This window comes from Anopheles marshallii, chromosome 2 (assembly GCF_943734725.1).
Source record: "Anopheles marshallii chromosome 2, idAnoMarsDA_429_01, whole genome shotgun sequence".
NCBI classification, from domain to species: domain Eukaryota; kingdom Metazoa; phylum Arthropoda; class Insecta; order Diptera; family Culicidae; genus Anopheles; species Anopheles marshallii.
This window is the reverse complement of record NC_071326.1, coordinates 32,763,589-32,779,499: the sequence shown is the minus strand read 5'-3', so window position 1 is coordinate 32,779,499 and position 15,911 is coordinate 32,763,589. Positions and strand designations below refer to the sequence as shown.

The window sequence follows — 15,911 nt, the reverse complement described above, 5'->3', positions numbered from 1 at the left end:
GAGATACACACCGCAACCGTTCGTAGACCACCCACCTGTTCAGTTCTACAAGTCCGATTTGTTTCTCTGTTTGCAATCAACCAAAAAAAACCCTTTGCTGCCTAGGGTGGGGCAGGACATCAAGGCGGAACACATGACTTCCGTCCTAGCGGGGATGGAAAGTTTGGAACCAGGAATGGAACCGGTCGTGGAAAGTGTAGAAACTAAATAAATAAAATGAAATAAAATAAAATCCCCAACCCGGACCGTCGACCGAAGCCAAGTCGTCCAGAGCGTGCACGTGAAAGTGGCACCCGGACAGGACGAACCGGCAAGCGTGTTCCGGGGCAAGAGGAGGGAAAAAAGACTGGGTTGAAAACATAAACTCAATGTTTGCCTGTTTGTAGCAACAGCTTCTTGGAGGTGGCATTAGTAGCACCAATACCGTCCCCAAAAAAAAAGGGCGCTTCCACCGCTTTCAAGCCACCAATGAAGGAAACGTGCTGAAAGATAAAAAGCGCAACTGTATCAGGTGGCTTTTCCAGGGGAACGAGATAAACGCAGGAGAAAAATAGTAAATGAAACAGAACTTTTTAAATATTCTGGCCCATTGTTTGTTGCGCTACAAAAAACGAAAAGACACAAAATTGGTCCGCAATGAGCCACAGCTTCCGGGTTTTGGTCATGATTTCAATTTTATGTTTAGCGTTTCATTGCTTTCTTGGGTTGGAGGATAACAACCGTGCAAAAAAAAGGAGAAGTTGATCAAACTTTCACATCCGGTTAAACACAACCGAAGGGATTTGGGAGCCCGTTCGGTGCGGGCCAGGCAATGAGCTTCTGTGAAGGCGCACAGTGTACCATCAGGCTACAATGAAAGCAACACAAAGATACATTTTAATGAATTAGTGAGTACAACAGGAAGGTGTCCGGCGGAAGGTTTTTTTTTGTTTCCGGTTCATCCGGTGCGCAAATAGGGTGGCCCGAGACAAACTGTCCCCGTTGACGGTGAGCTACCTGCAACGTTCTCCCATCTGCACCGCAACATGTCCATCCCTTTTTTCATGTGTAGCCATATCCCTCCCACACGATGGAAGCTTTTAAAAGGTGTTACGTGTTCGTAACACCTAACCAACTTAATAAGCTTAATACCGATGCGGGCACAGTTTCTGGTGCAAAATCGCAAATAATAGCTGGTGGGAAAAAGATTTCTGGGGGGAAAACCCCATTAAGGTTAATGCAAATAGGTAGCTTTAGTTGAAGAAACGCTTTGTTACAGTGCTTACTACTCTACGCCAACATCCTGTGTCATTACACGATCATTGAGATAAGTGGTAAAAAGTTGTGGAGTGCTAAGAATACTCCTTTCGAGATATATAAACTTTCTTCTTCCTTTCTCTTGCCTCCTATTTCCCATTATCCACATTCGGAGAATGGAGCATGAATGTGAATAATGGAGAAGTGGCTGTAGATTCAGCGTATAGGGATTTTTTGCCCGCTAGTTCCAGGTGGCAGATTCAACATACGGTTGAATCTCATTCCTATCAAAATTAAACCCAACGCAGCAATGATGTAAGCGGCATGTGCACTGCACCATTCGGTAGTGCCTCTGCAAGTGGAACCGGTATAATAATAGAGCAGCAAAAAGAATTCGAAAAAGCAACACCAAGCAAGGCTCCGTTTTGCACCTAAAACCCGGAACGGTTGGGGAAGAGAAAATCATAACCTTGCACACAACTGAGAACGGTTACCATTCGGGGTGAGGTCAGTGCAATAGTTTGCCCGTCGTTCTGGTTGTGAACCACCGCTAGAAGTGGTATTTATCTCGGTGAAATCCGATGCGTGCACAGTAAAAGAAAACTGTTCGCCATACCGCTGAATTGCATATGGAAATGTACCGTTTGGGAACAGATAGCCCATCCATGGGTAATGTGAGCATAACGGAAAGGTGTTGCATTACGGAACGAACCTGTGTTCTGGAATGCAAAATGGGTGCTTGCTATTCGTCCGAATCGGTAAAGGTAAACGTTAAAAATGTTGTACCCCGTTGTTAGCATTGTGTGTGATTTTTGCATTGTTTTTTAGGGGTGGCTTTTAAAGCCTGTTGTTTTTCTACCATTTACCCCTAAAACTATGCAATATCAGTTTCGGAAAAGCGTCGTTTGTCCTATAATTTTAGAATTTTTGAGGTTGTAAGGCTCCTTAAGAGATAAAGAAGGAGAGGCTAAGACTATATTTTAAACATTTACTACAAATCGGTTTGAGTGATTCATTAGTTTGAAAACGTACACAATGCTTAGGATTGCATACTTTAAGACGTGGTTATCATTCGATAAGTTAAAGGGTATAAACTTTATATAGCACATACGCATAATTTTGAATAGCATAAGTAAAGAGCTTTAATGAGCCGATTGAAATGTGATGAAACATACATCCACATAAGTACAACAATTAATATAACTGTTGGAAACTCTAAAAAGTAATATTTACAGCAGCTTTTAACACAAACAATGTTGTACCACTGCTTCTATCATGTTTTCTTTGATGTGGATTGTTCTTTTGACGCAAAAGAATATTCATTGCATCAAGCAAACTCTTCAACGCTCACTGTCACTGTGAAAAGAATTTAAGCGGAAATGGCGAACGAAATGGAGCTAAAGTTTGTGACAAACAATGCCAAACAAAGCAGTACAGCGTGACCGGAAGAAACTCTAGAAACTCGCTAGCAAACAATCACCATACCAACGGAACAATGGCACAATGACGCACAGCATCGAGAAATGTGCAGTGTTGCTAGCGAAGGAAGGACCAGAAAAGTTTTGTTTGATGACAGAGTGGACACAGCACCGAGTCTATTGAGCTTTACGAATATTACATTAAAGTGATGCCTGAATTCAAGCTCAATCAACTCAAGCTTTCGGGCACATTCGTTTACATACCGTGTCGCAAACAAACCACAGTCAAACAATACACGTCACCAGACGACATATTGCATACCTTTCAGGCGCATTTTGACACAGCGATTGGTTCTTGCCGTGGCGTGGCGCACAGGTTTGTAAAAGGCGCAGATATGCGCAGATAGATTAAAGAAAAGCGTGTAAAGAAAAACAGGTAAGCTATGGCAGCAAGAAAGACCAAAAATTGGCCAAACAGTGTGCGAATCATAAGGCGACACCACTATGTGCCTAAACCCCGGCAGGCTTTCGTTTTGTGCCTACACGTGTGTCAAAAAATAGGTAACCACACCCGAGTTCACGTTTCTTGTCCCTTCACAGGCCCTTTAGGTAGTGTCATAGACATAGAACAGGTAAAAGCCTGATAGCACAATGGGGTTTTGTCGGTGGATGTTGCGAATTTTCGCGCAAACCGAACACTACTCGGTGGCATACTCCTAGTGTACGATAACACACCCTGAAGCCATCGGCCACCGGGATACCGGGTTTTCGTATGTATGTGTGTGTTTGTGTCCGTCCGGAAACGTTACTTTCCTTGGGCAAAAAAAAACAGGACACAAAAGGGTGAATGTTCAAACAATCCGCATTCGGATAGGTAACGGCAAAGGATGTGTACGGGGGCACGAGTGTTATACGGCACAACTGGCAGCCTAACCGCGCTGCTGGTTCATTCGGGTGAAATGAGTTTTCCCAGGCGTCGTCGAATTTTTGGCGTTGTCAGTATCGTTACGTTTCGCGTTGCCCTAGTTACGGCCGAAGCGAAAAAAAGCTCCCCAACTGGGAGGGGGGGATTTTACAAAAAGTCCCATCCCGGGCCAGTTTTGGAATACCCCGGTAGCCTAGCATCAAGGTATCAAGTTACGTGTATTTGTGGCTGGTGTTGCCGTCGCATTATGCCGCCGGTGACCAGCATTGTTGTATTTCAGTAGCTTCGCAAAAACGGGGAACTTTTAATTTTATCGTGCGTTTGTGGGTGTTTCGCCGCTGTGTGTTAGTGTTTGACTGGCGAACTTACCGACGACAATAGCACCGGTGCCCGTCAGCGCGAAAACAAATCTTTGCGCGTAAAGAGCAGGGAAGGTATCGTTTAACAAGGGAATATATAGCATCAGAAATGGGTTACGCGATGTTTTTCTCTCTCTCTCGAACATGGAGTTGCTTTCTCTTTCATTTCTCAACCATCATCAGTGCCCTTAAAGGCTTGGGGACATCCTATCCTACCAAAACCCGCACCACACGTTCACACCGTCCAACGTTGGACACACGTGAATGAGTATGTTTACATTACTAATGGTTCGACAGGACGTCGGGGCGACATCAAAGTTCACAATTCATCCCACACACTACACCAAAAAAAAAAAAAACCTCTCGCCAGTTCATGTTCGAACCCGTACAATGTTGCAATCGGCGCTAAAACACAATGCTTTCCGGGGTTCGGGCAGGGCGAGCGGACCGAACAGGCGAGGCAAGGCAAAAGTTCACCAAACGAGACATAGTTTCACAGTTTTATGTTTCACTTAGCAGGAGCTTAATAATTTCCCTAATTTAATTGCCCGTAAAGCTACGGTAAGGACGGTTGGAAGGAGATGGGTGCGATAGATTTCCACTCACCGGTGGACGATGGCCAACGTACGGTAAAAAGGCCAATGGCTTTCCGCTGCATTGACTCTACGGTTCGTTTACTGTGCGCATTAGTGAGTGAGTGGGTGGGTACGTGACTAAGAGAGAGAGAGATGGAGAGCTATAGCTAGAGACAGCAAGAAGTTCCCGGAAAAACTTTCTTTTCGCTAAGTCGGGAGGTGGGTTAGGCGATTCAACAAGAAGGGTGTTTTCGCCAAAGTTAAGAGCATTAGATAGTTTGTTGTTTTCCTTAAAGATAGTAGAAGCACTACTTTAATTCCCTGAGCTGGTGGAGCTTTAAGAATTAAAAACGATCTCGTGGTGGACAAATTGAACCAAAGAGGCGTGCTCTGGCGAAAGGATCCTTCCACAGAATAGAGGTAAAGCTTTGGACCTATGACATCGTCACGATATGCACTCATTACTTTACGCGTTGGGTTTTGTAATGAAGTCGATAGTAAAAACACCGCTAGTTTCAGTCTTCGAAACGTTGTTAGACGAGAATTTTCGCATTAGACGAGAAAAGCTCATCAAGCTTTAGCAGAAATTCATATCAAACCATGAGCAAATATTTATCCTTTAGCTAAGATTGCTTGATGAAGTGTTTGAGACGATTGGAACCATTAATAGTACGACATTCGATAAATATTGCAGCTTTGTGTCTAATCTCCTTCAAACAGTACATCATTAACCTTTTGGACGCGAATAATTTCCCCTCCAGAGCGGCAGACTTCACGCAGGCTATTTCAAACTTACGATTACTTCAAGAACGCAGACAGACCATTCGAGCGAAGAGGGAAACCAGAGTAGATAAAGCATTAGATACAGAAGCAACAGTCGTAGTGTGTTTTGTTATGTAAGTTATGTAAGTTTGTACCGGAAAGGGTATGCAGCCAATCGGTTGTAAGGGTTTCATCGAAAAGAATAAAACAATACCATAACAAAAGAGAGCGTGAGAGCGTTGGGTGAAGTTAAGGGAGGTTAAAAATAAAACATGAGATCAACATGTAAGTTCGATAAGGCGCTGAACCTTAAACGGGCAAGGATGACGTACGTGTGCAATTTCGTATTAGGAAGCCGGTGTTTGTGTGCGAGAGAAAGTGCGAGTCTGTGTGCATGAGTATGTCTTATGTTTTGCAAATAGAGAGCAAGAGAGAGAGAGAGAGAGAAAGAGAAGGAGAGAGAGAGATAGCTTTCAAGTACATACTATGCGGCACATAGAGTCGCATACAGCAACTAACTGTCACTCGTAACATGCAAGGATCCTCACCGATGGGTCTCCACGAACCCCTTCGGTACGGTTTGGGGATTTGTCCAGTTTCTGCGTGGTTGGCCAGGTTGGCCACAATGTCCTCGAGCATCTGCGACCGGGTCCGTTCCTGCATGCGGGCAAACTTGGGCGCCGAATAGGAGGCCCGCTCACCGTTCACGATCTTTGTCAGCAGCCATTCTCTGGGGAGGGAAAAGGTGGTAGTAGCGGGCGACAAGTGGCAGGGCGTGTATCGCTGGCAGCCTTTTCCGCGATCACTTACCGAAACATCGGACCCTTCTCGAACACTGACTGTTCCCAGAGATACGGTTTGTAGGCACCGACTTCATCCCGCGTCACGACCGAAACTTCGTAGCGCGTCGGTTTCCGTTTGATGCGAGCCGAAACACGAACCTAGCGGGAAGAAATGGACGAGGTTAGACATGATCATGCTGTTTGCTTTGCTTAATCAGGAGATGTGAAGAAGCGGTAAGAAGCATAGCATGGCTGTGGTCATCCAGATGGCGGGTGGGCGGCCGGAAAACGTACTCGAGATTGGACAGGATGATATAAATTTACGGTGGCACTGTCTTGTTCCAATCTCCATCAAATCAACATTGATTGTTCCCCGGAGAAAGAGCACAATGGAGAGTCTTTTCAGTACATACACACTACGCAGGGAGTACAAATTTACCGATGCACCGTATTTGTATTTGGTTTTGGTCCGTCGTTGTTGACGAAAAAAGAACCTATGCCCTATGCGGACAATGAAAAGCAGTTTTGATGAAGAGAGATAGGGTACAGCCAGGATGCGAACGGTAAACGAAGAATAAATAACCCAATCCACCGCACCTGACCGCAGCTTCTCCCGTCGGATTGCACCCCGGGTACGGATACGGGTTTCATTTCCCAGCGTTGCGTACAAAACTTATGATCATTAAATTTCAACCACCCATATCAGCCTGCTGTTCGGTGCAAAAATCTCACAAACAACCCCTGCGCTTGCGTGTTCCGGTTCGATGATTTGTTCAACATTTTTATGACTCCGGGGCATTCGGGGGAATATGATGCCAACTGGCAGCGGGACGGGGGAAACGGGATGGGTCGTTTGGAGCCGTGCTGAGGGGGGGGAGGGTTACCTTTTCGTTTCCCAATTTGGAGATGAAAAATGGCACTGATTTGTAGATTTCGTAGGGTAGATTATAGATCAAAGGGACGGGAAAATGGGGCCAGAAACGTTTTACGGCACTCCGTACTTGTGCGTGGGCAAGTGTATGTGTGTATGGGAAAGTGGAACCAAATGAATGAATGAGTGGTGTAGATTCAATATTGGCTGGTAGGATGTTTTGCGCAGTAGCTAAAATGAAAAATTAGCTCAACAGTTTAACCCGTATGATGTATCGTGTGGTAAATAAGCTTTGCCTTAGGAAAAATGGCCCCAAGCTTTTAAATAACTTTAAATAGTACGATCAATTGTTTGGAATGTTTCACAATGAATTCACAACTTCATTCACGTTTGTGTAGATTAGAAGAGCAAACATACACACAGGAGATCAAAACAAGAAATTTTTCCTATTATACTTAAGATAAAAAAATTCTCGTATGCTTGTTAATGAGTTATTTTTTCATGAGAAAGTGGAAAACTTCTAAACTTGATAAAAAAGGAATGTTTCTTCGGAACTTATTTTTGTTACAAAAAAACAAAAACATTAATAAATGAAGTACTATAAACTATTGTATTTCATGAGCCATAGACTCGTACTAATTTATGCGCAATGAGGTTGAAATTATTTACAAAAAAAATCTTTTTTCCAACTGCCAGCAGTTGGTATTATATGTAAAGTACAAAAAGAAATATAATTTCCAAAACAAAGCTTCAATTTGAATTTAAATAAAAAAATAATCTTCCAACGAAATAGCGTACAGCCACCTCCACATACTCTAGGCGAAGCATCTTATTTATTTGATGTCTTTTGTATATTTCGAATCTTGAGGATTGTTATAACCATCAGCGACTATCTACCGAACTAGTGATGGTAATGTTTTGGGGTGGATGTTTGAAAATCCATGATATCTTTTTCTAATGTTCTGCTCGAATGTTCGAAGCCTTTAAAATGCTGTATTAGAGTGCAATAGATCCGCAAATCATACCAGATCAAATCTTGGTACTTGTCGCTGACAGCAGAAGAGTTAGGTAGATTGCATACCGATAGGCGGATAAAAGCTCCTCGTCAGGATGGGAAAAAAAACTCAAATACAACACATTCCAGCAATCGTTAGAGCAGCATGCTCGCAAGAAATGTGTAAGCCAAGAGTTTCAAATAAAATGAAGGTCTAATCCCCCGTGGGAACATCCAAAAACCGTGTTATGTTCTCCTTCTCGTTGTGCTAGTCACTACAGTACTAATAACGAACCGTGAATGGTCTATACAGTGTTCTGAAAAATTCCAATTTGATCAATGCTGTAATTTCATACAACTACACATTGTCATAGATTCATAGTTGACAGATCTGAGCATTGTTCAATTGATTTCTTCGCTGGCAGTCATTTCACTTTTAATGTGCCAAAATAGTCAAAATGACTTGTAGTTCGTTGTGGCGTTAATGAGTGCTAACGTTGTATGTTAATATGTGATAATAGGTGGTAAAATTCTTATTTTGCTTTAACGAATCTACGTGAATGATGTAATTCGATTTCAATTTTTCATCAGCAAATGTGGTTCACCGACGAAACCTTCAAAAGTAGTTTGCAAAAAAAAGCAAATGAAATGGCTTCACTCAGCAAAATTAGAATTCCCCAACCCGAGCATTCGGGTTTTTTTTTGTTACTAAAGTTGATAAGGTTCAGCATGTATGCAAACAGGCATGATCCTACCGCTCAGTTACATTCTCGTTACATGACAGCCAGCATACGCTGCTTGCGGTCTTTTTTTTAAGTGAAACACACCAAAAAGGAGACTAACCAATGATCTAATGTTCTTGCGCGGAAAATCTGGTCATGATAGTTAGACACAATTCGCGGTTTTTCAAATGCGTTCACGTCCAAAGCACATACACAGTGGCAGGCAGTGCCAGAGGGTAGATTGGAGATTTCATACACTTAGCAGCGTAGAATGCTTTGATCTGGACAACACTTTCCACCACGCCGGTGTACGCCCTGTGTGGTACAGCGTTTCGAGCTACCGTGGACGGGTTGTGTACGCGGCAAAAAAGGCGAAGTGAGCCAAACCACTGGCCGGTAACCACCAGTGCGATGAAGTCAAGCGAATGCGAAGATGGTTTCGATGGAAGGCGAACGCAACTCGTAATCATGCAGAGTCCCGAGTCCCGTTGGGCAGTACCGGAGTTGCGATACTGGTTCATTTTCATCCTCAACAACACCGTGGTCTGGTTCGGTGCGGATTTCACGAGTTAGCAGCCTCGTTAGTGGCCCAACCTCAACGACTAACCGACCAACAGGGAGTAGAAAAAAAGAATCCGTATCCAACAAGCAGGAATGTTGGCACGTGATTTCCACTGAAGAGTGCTCCGTATCAGGACACTGGCTGTGATACGATGGAACGGGGCAATCCAATCGTGCCATGGTGGTGTTGTTATCGCATGGTGTGTAGGTGAAAACAGCCACACTGTCATAAAAATAATGGTACGTTCTTCCAGCTCCCCGACCGGATTTGACCATTTCGCGTTCACCGGAACGGAACCGCCCTCGCAGTCACATGCCTGGACACAAATTATTCAGTCCATCCCCTTGCCTATCGGGAAAACATCCACCGGCAAATCCGGGCAGCACGACCACCCAAGCACGTGATACTGCGTGCGACAGCAGTAGGCCGGGTAGGCCCACCGGGATGTGTAGAGTCTTCCGTGCAGTCCTAAACAACAGATCCGTACCGTGGCGCGGCATGGGGCCGATACACACACACACACACGTAGACCACCGGAAGCGACCGAGTTAACCGTTCGAGACAGCATTATGTAAAGGCGTACCGACTGTCGAAGGGCCTGCTGTGTGGCACTGGGTAATAATTTGCCGGCAGACACCGTTGGCTACTTACCAAGATGAACGTATGTAAAAAATGGCTCTTGATGCAGGCCGGGCTGAATGCGGTGTTGTCCGCCTCGAGGAAAACCACGCAGACGATATCGTTGCCGATGTGGCGCTTACGCTGGAGCTTCTGGGGGTCGTGCTTTTCGTACGGGAGCTGCGTGGATACGTGGAACATTATCTCTATCGAACGCCAATTTGTATAAACCGAGTATAGTCCTGTGCGATGCCGGTGGATGGATGGTAATAAGATAAGGGTGTATCACAGATTAATTAGTATTTATGGTTTTTGCTGGGAATGGCGCTTGTTTCGCGTAACACCACAATGTAGCGCGTTTTCGGAGCGGTACACGGGGAAGCTGGTGATGGCGATGGTGGAGCCATTTCGGGGGCCACCGTAAACCTACCTGTCAAATCGTGAACAGTGTCAAGGCCGCCTTTGTATTTATCAAAACCACGTAACCTAACTTTATCGCCTAGTAGCTGTAAAAACTCCTCAAATAACGGTGAATTTTCATTATTGTCTAAAATTTGTTCTTCCGTATATTGACCCTCCTTCACGTAGATCACGCCCACCTTCAGCTCAGATTTTATGAAAACCTGCAAAAGAAATATCGGATTTTTGCGTGAGTGGATGAAATGCAACGGCGTGTGAATGCCGCAAAGAAAGTGGATGCAGCTGCTACCGAAACGTTACCGCGAGCAAATGTTTGGAGTTCGGCTTTACAACTATTGGCAGCGTGCCAGCCAAACACGGCCGGTGAATGGTTTTCTTACCTGGTCCAATTTCAGAAGCTCTTCCGGTGTATCGGGCAACTGTCCCAGCGTTAGCGGTGGGTTCAGATTCACTTCCTTACCTAACGATCTAACTACTTCTTCCCTATTATACCTGCCAAATGAATCGAGAAACGGGAAAGAAAATGGAACAATGTTTAATGCATGGTATTTTGAGCGTGCGAAAGATTTGATTTGTATAGCAAATAGTCTACATTTAGGCGTCGATTCGAAATTGAACAACAGAAAGCGCTTGATGTTGCATACTGTTTAGGGAATATAAACTATGCCGATGTCAAAACGGTGTTTGAATAAATTTACTCGAGTATTAAATAAATCAATATTTAAACAGTCAACATTGAACAGTTTTCAGTAGTTGTAAATTTAATAATGGAAAATTTAAAATTCAAAGCGAAAAATATTGACTTTATTAATTAATACATCATAAATAATATTAATTTGTGAAATAAGAACGACCGAGGGTCTAATTATACATTTTTTAATGCGGCGACTATTTAAGGCTTATAAACAATTGAATTTATCTCGGTGAGTTTAAATTGCAGCCCAATCACCGATTAGACCCGACCACAATTAATACGCCTACATCTATGCAACCGAAAACATCACCTTTGCCATGTTTTTTTGTATTATTTTGCTACTCCAACGGCAAGTAAATCCAGAACTACATACCTATCAGCAAAAACACAGGAGGCTGGTATCAGTCCATGTACGGTGTACGAGATAGCTCTAACTAGGATGCGGAACTGATCGCGCCCGTTAATCGTTTCCTGCTTGATCGACAGGATAACCGGGCCGAGATCTTCATCGTTGGTGAAGTAGTTCCAGTGCTCGGTACCGTAGAAATATTTCTCGTACGTTTCCTGTTCGACCGAGGTCAGCTCGAAGCCCTGCTGCTGCTCCCACTGCTCCTCGATGGCGGTCTTTTTTCTGCGGAAATGCTGACTGCTGTTAGGTACGTGGTAACACAACATGCCACAAAATAACGAGCGATGGATGGTGTCGTGACGGATGACATGATTGGTGTATTTTTTTTGTAGCACAGTTATTGGTATGTGTGATACGTTTGAATTTGATGTAAAAGATGATTAAATGAAAGAAGCCATATTTGCAATGAACAGCGTTGCAAGCACAGAAAATGATAACTCACAAAAATGAAAGCGTGAAACGAGAGAAAAGCAGAAAGAAAGAAACACAATTTGAACACTACGCGAATGCTACTTTTGTTCGTTTCGTTTGAAAAAAAAAAATGTGCAGTTGCGTGTAGAAATGCTTCCGGTGTCTGTCGCATGTGATGAACCGATGGCCAACATGCGAATGGTTTTAATGTCATGGTTGCGGTTTGGTGAAATTGCTTGCTAAAGGTCAGCCATCCTGTGGCATCCGGACGCTCACCTTGGCACATTGTCCGAGTCTTCATCATCCTCGTACAGATCGCTGCAGTTGCGCTCTAGCTGCGGCTCGATCGTAATAGCACGGGCGGCATCCTCGTGCTCCGACTCACTGTCATCCCAAATCGTGTGCTGGTTCGGGAAGGCGATCTTCTGGCGGGAGCATTCGATCCAGTAGCCCGGTGTCGGAATAAGATTGTGCGGATAGTCCTCACAGAATTCATCTGATGGAGAGAAGAGAATAGCCGGGGTGGAAGCAGTTAGTGTTGTTTTTACTACCCATCCATCTTTGGAGGGGTTGGCAACAGTCAAGTATAGTATATATATACAGTGTCTTGCATGGAAATGGTCGTGCGTGCCGAAGGTCGATTACGAGACTTGGGGAATTATGAAGAATTTCACTAGCTCAGGTGAAGCCTATTAGTAATGGAAATAGCATAATATTTTACTACCATCCCTACCACACAAACACAAACAACCCTTCCGACATGTACCCGGTCGCGGTCAGCTACCGGAAAGAGTAATTGTGCGCTTAACTGACTCACAGTAAACCACAGAGTGTGAGATCGTGGCAAACATCGCTCCGTCGGTGTTCGTCTGCACACGAAAGGAACGAAGGCGAACATTTTGCATGTTAATTCATCATAAAGCAACTCGTGCGTTGGACTTTGAAGGAGGCCGTTTAGCGTCACATAGGTAGGCTCGGTTTTACGCGGGCGTGGATGTGGATTTATTTCGGTGTCGGAGAGTGAATATCGTGTGGAGTGCCAAAAAGAAAAAAAAAACAAAAGCGAAACCTCTCCGATTGCTTCCCTCGGCCAGCACACCCACCAGCACACCAACGCGCAACGGTAAAAGGATTGGGTTGAAAATTTATGGCAAGTGATTGTATGAAATTACCGCTCCAATTAAAGCTTGCAGTGAGAGTGAGAGAGTACGGACGGACCCCCCCTGCCACGGTACCAATCCCACTCAAGGGACGGCACGTGACAAGTGTTAAGGCAAAAGGGATGTTTGCGAATGTTTATTCGCCCCGTTGCATCGTCCTGCGTTGAAGCGGCTTAAACGCCAACACAACCATGACGGGCCTGGTCAGCAGAACGAGAAATCCCGTTTTTTTTGTTGGCTGCTCACTCCACACACCCACGATGTGTAAAGTTTGCCCAGCCTGAAGTGTAATCTAATAAATGGGTAAACGGAACGCGTCCGCCTGCCAAATAGCGCATTTTCATGCGCGAATAATTTTCGCCGCGCTTTCTCACGGTATAAACCCGTGCCTGTGTGCGAGAATGTACGATATGTGCGTGCGATAGTGTGGGTTGGTTTTGAGTCTTGGGGTCCCACCGGTCCCAGCAGCGAATTAGCGAAAACGGGCAGTTGAGCGCCCGGTATACCCATCATCAATCTTTTTTTGTAAAATGGGGGTTGGAAAATGTTACCCCTCTTACTCGGAAAACGCCATCCAGCCGGATGGATTCCGGAGGGCTATCCGTTGCCCTCCGGAAGTGAAACTTGAGCGTGAAATGAAAAGCTTGCGAAAGCTTAGCATAATACGTCCTTCCGGGCGTTGGCCGGGTTTTGTGGTAAATTGTGCCCGTTGCTCCGTTAGAAGGTGGGATGGGAAAAATTCAATATCCAGATGGACGGTACGGTGTTAGCGTACGCGTATCGAAAGATTGACTGCAGTTTTATTTGGATGAAGATTGTTTTTTGTTCCAGCCGAATGGAGATGAACACCCAGCGAAGACAGGGGCCTCCAATTCCGATGGAGGCGCCCAGTAGCGGTCGTGGATAATGATTACGGATGGATGGTGTTTTGCGACTGTCTAATGGCCGGGTGGCCGTTTATCAGCCAGTCGTTGTCTAGTTGGCCACTTGCCCACTTGCATGGACAGCATTGTGATGCATGCTTGGTGGTTTGAAATATGCTGAACTGAGCCGTAATGGAATGGCGGAAAATAGATGGCCTTCAATCAAGGCAAAAATTTCGAGCATTTATTAGGTCATTCCGTAAGGGGGAAAAATGGCAAAAAAGAGAGATGCAACGTGAGCAAGTAAACAAAATGTTAATTTAAAAGTTTTCGCTTACGGTGGTGAATGATGAAAATATTGCTTCCACGTGGGCAAAAAAACTGCGAATCATGCTGATGGAGACGCATGGTGTTTCATGAATTCGGAACACGTGGCAGACCAACTTGCTATGTTTTAATTTCTTTCGAATTTTGTACATATTTGAAATACACTGAACGTTGCTTAAAAATGTTTTTTTTTTAACATGCCTGGCACATCTAAAACCGGAGGGTTGAAATTGTCATTAAACCCAGTGCATGTAGCGAATGCTAATGAAACCCTCGTCACGATCACCGGCCCGGTACTAACCTTCGTTAAGAGGCTGTCATCGAACTGATTATATCTCGCTGGTGAGATTGTGGGGGAGGGGGAAAAAAGAAACTCCACCCGATTTTCCCCATAGCGGATACGCCTGGTGATACTCGCTATTATTTAGGGGACGAAATGTGGTGGAATCAGTTCCAATTGTGGAGAGAGTGTTAATTATTTTATTATCTCATCCCACAAGTGTGCTGAGGCGAGAGTTTTTACGATGGTGAGGGTGATTACATTTTTTGCCGTTTTTCACGCTGAGTGCCTTACCATTTTTTTTGCTACCTTTTTCTGTTGCAAGTACATGTACAGAGTTGGTCGGGTCGAATTGGTTGGTATGAAAGTGTAAAACGGTTTCGTTTATTGACGGTTTCATTTAAGAAATTAGTAACAGTAATGTTTTGGTGTGTGGTGTGAAAAAAGGCACCGTAATTGGCGGTGGAAAAATCGCACCTCACATGAAGGTACTGTTACTTATCGGTGGGGCTGTGGTGGTTTCGCTGCAAAAGTAAACCAGCAAAAAGCATTAGCGTTAAGGCTATCATCGTTTTGTTAAGTATATTTTTCAACAGTCGTCACCGTTCTGGGTCTCGGCACGCTAACGAACCGAAACGAAAGGCAAACAACAATCTCTGAAAGATGATGATGATGATGAGGAGGAGGATCACGATCACAACTTGTTTTGTTTTTCACTATACAATCCACTTTGCAGGGTAGCAGTGATGGAAGCGTAAAAGAAAAAGCAAAAGTCTTCAAATGGGCCGAAGCAAATCCTTATCCCCACACGGCCAAAGCTTGCATGACGCTAAGGGGATAAAGGACACGCTTGAAGTACGCCACTGTTCTGTATGTGTCCATGTCCGACCGTTTACCGTTTCCCACTAGTTTCAAACGACAGCAGAATGGTATCAGTATGAAAAAAGAACAACAACAGCCATCATCACGGGGAACATTCGTCGCAAATCGTTCCGTCGCCACGAGTCACGACCTCGTACCTCGAGTGGCTCGTTTCATAATCCGGTGAAGTAAATTTTCCAACCTCACCGAAGGTATCGTGCCAGTGTGGAACCATTGGTTCGCACAGGCAACGGCCTCCTGTACTGGCGTTGTATAGACGACAGCACGGGGCCTGTTGATGGACAAGATGGACCCGTTTATGGACTCGTCTTGGTTGACGCTCTTTTGGTTGAAGTTGTTTTGGGTAGGTTTGGGTGGAGCACCGTCAAAGAGAAACTGGTACGAAACGATGATCCTCAACTAAATCCAAAATAATATACTGAATTTGGGACGTTTCGCTTTAGCTGGCCACCATGGAGCCGAGTAGTGTGCGCTCGTGAATAATGCTTCAATGGGGGATGAAGAAGCGTGAATGCTTTTGACCTGCAGTAAATTTTGATTCGTTGTGCAGATATACGACGAGCTCATTTCCAGAATGGAGCAGGGTATTTTCTATGTATTCTGCAATAATGATATAGTTTTACTAACAAACATTTGTTTGA

At 44.5% G+C, this 15,911-nt stretch overlaps 1 protein-coding gene across 1 annotated transcript in view; it reads right to left on the bottom strand.

Annotated features, from left to right (window-relative positions):
• The window catches only part of LOC128709624 (uncharacterized), a 111,879-nt gene that overhangs the window by 5,787 nt on the left and 90,181 nt on the right, over positions 1-15,911 (bottom strand). Inside the window, exons 13-20 of the mRNA XM_053804628.1 lie at positions 12,035-12,254; positions 11,312-11,587; positions 10,625-10,736; positions 10,255-10,447; positions 9,858-10,066; positions 6,086-6,216; positions 5,824-6,005; positions 5,608-5,679 (exon numbers count right to left, since the gene is read on the bottom strand). Of these exons, the coding sequence (XP_053660603.1) occupies positions 5,608-5,679; positions 5,824-6,005; positions 6,086-6,216; positions 9,858-10,066; positions 10,255-10,447; positions 10,625-10,736; positions 11,312-11,587; positions 12,035-12,254 (1,395 nt within the window). The remainder of the gene's footprint in view (positions 1-5,607; positions 5,680-5,823; positions 6,006-6,085; positions 6,217-9,857; positions 10,067-10,254; positions 10,448-10,624; positions 10,737-11,311; positions 11,588-12,034; positions 12,255-15,911) is intronic.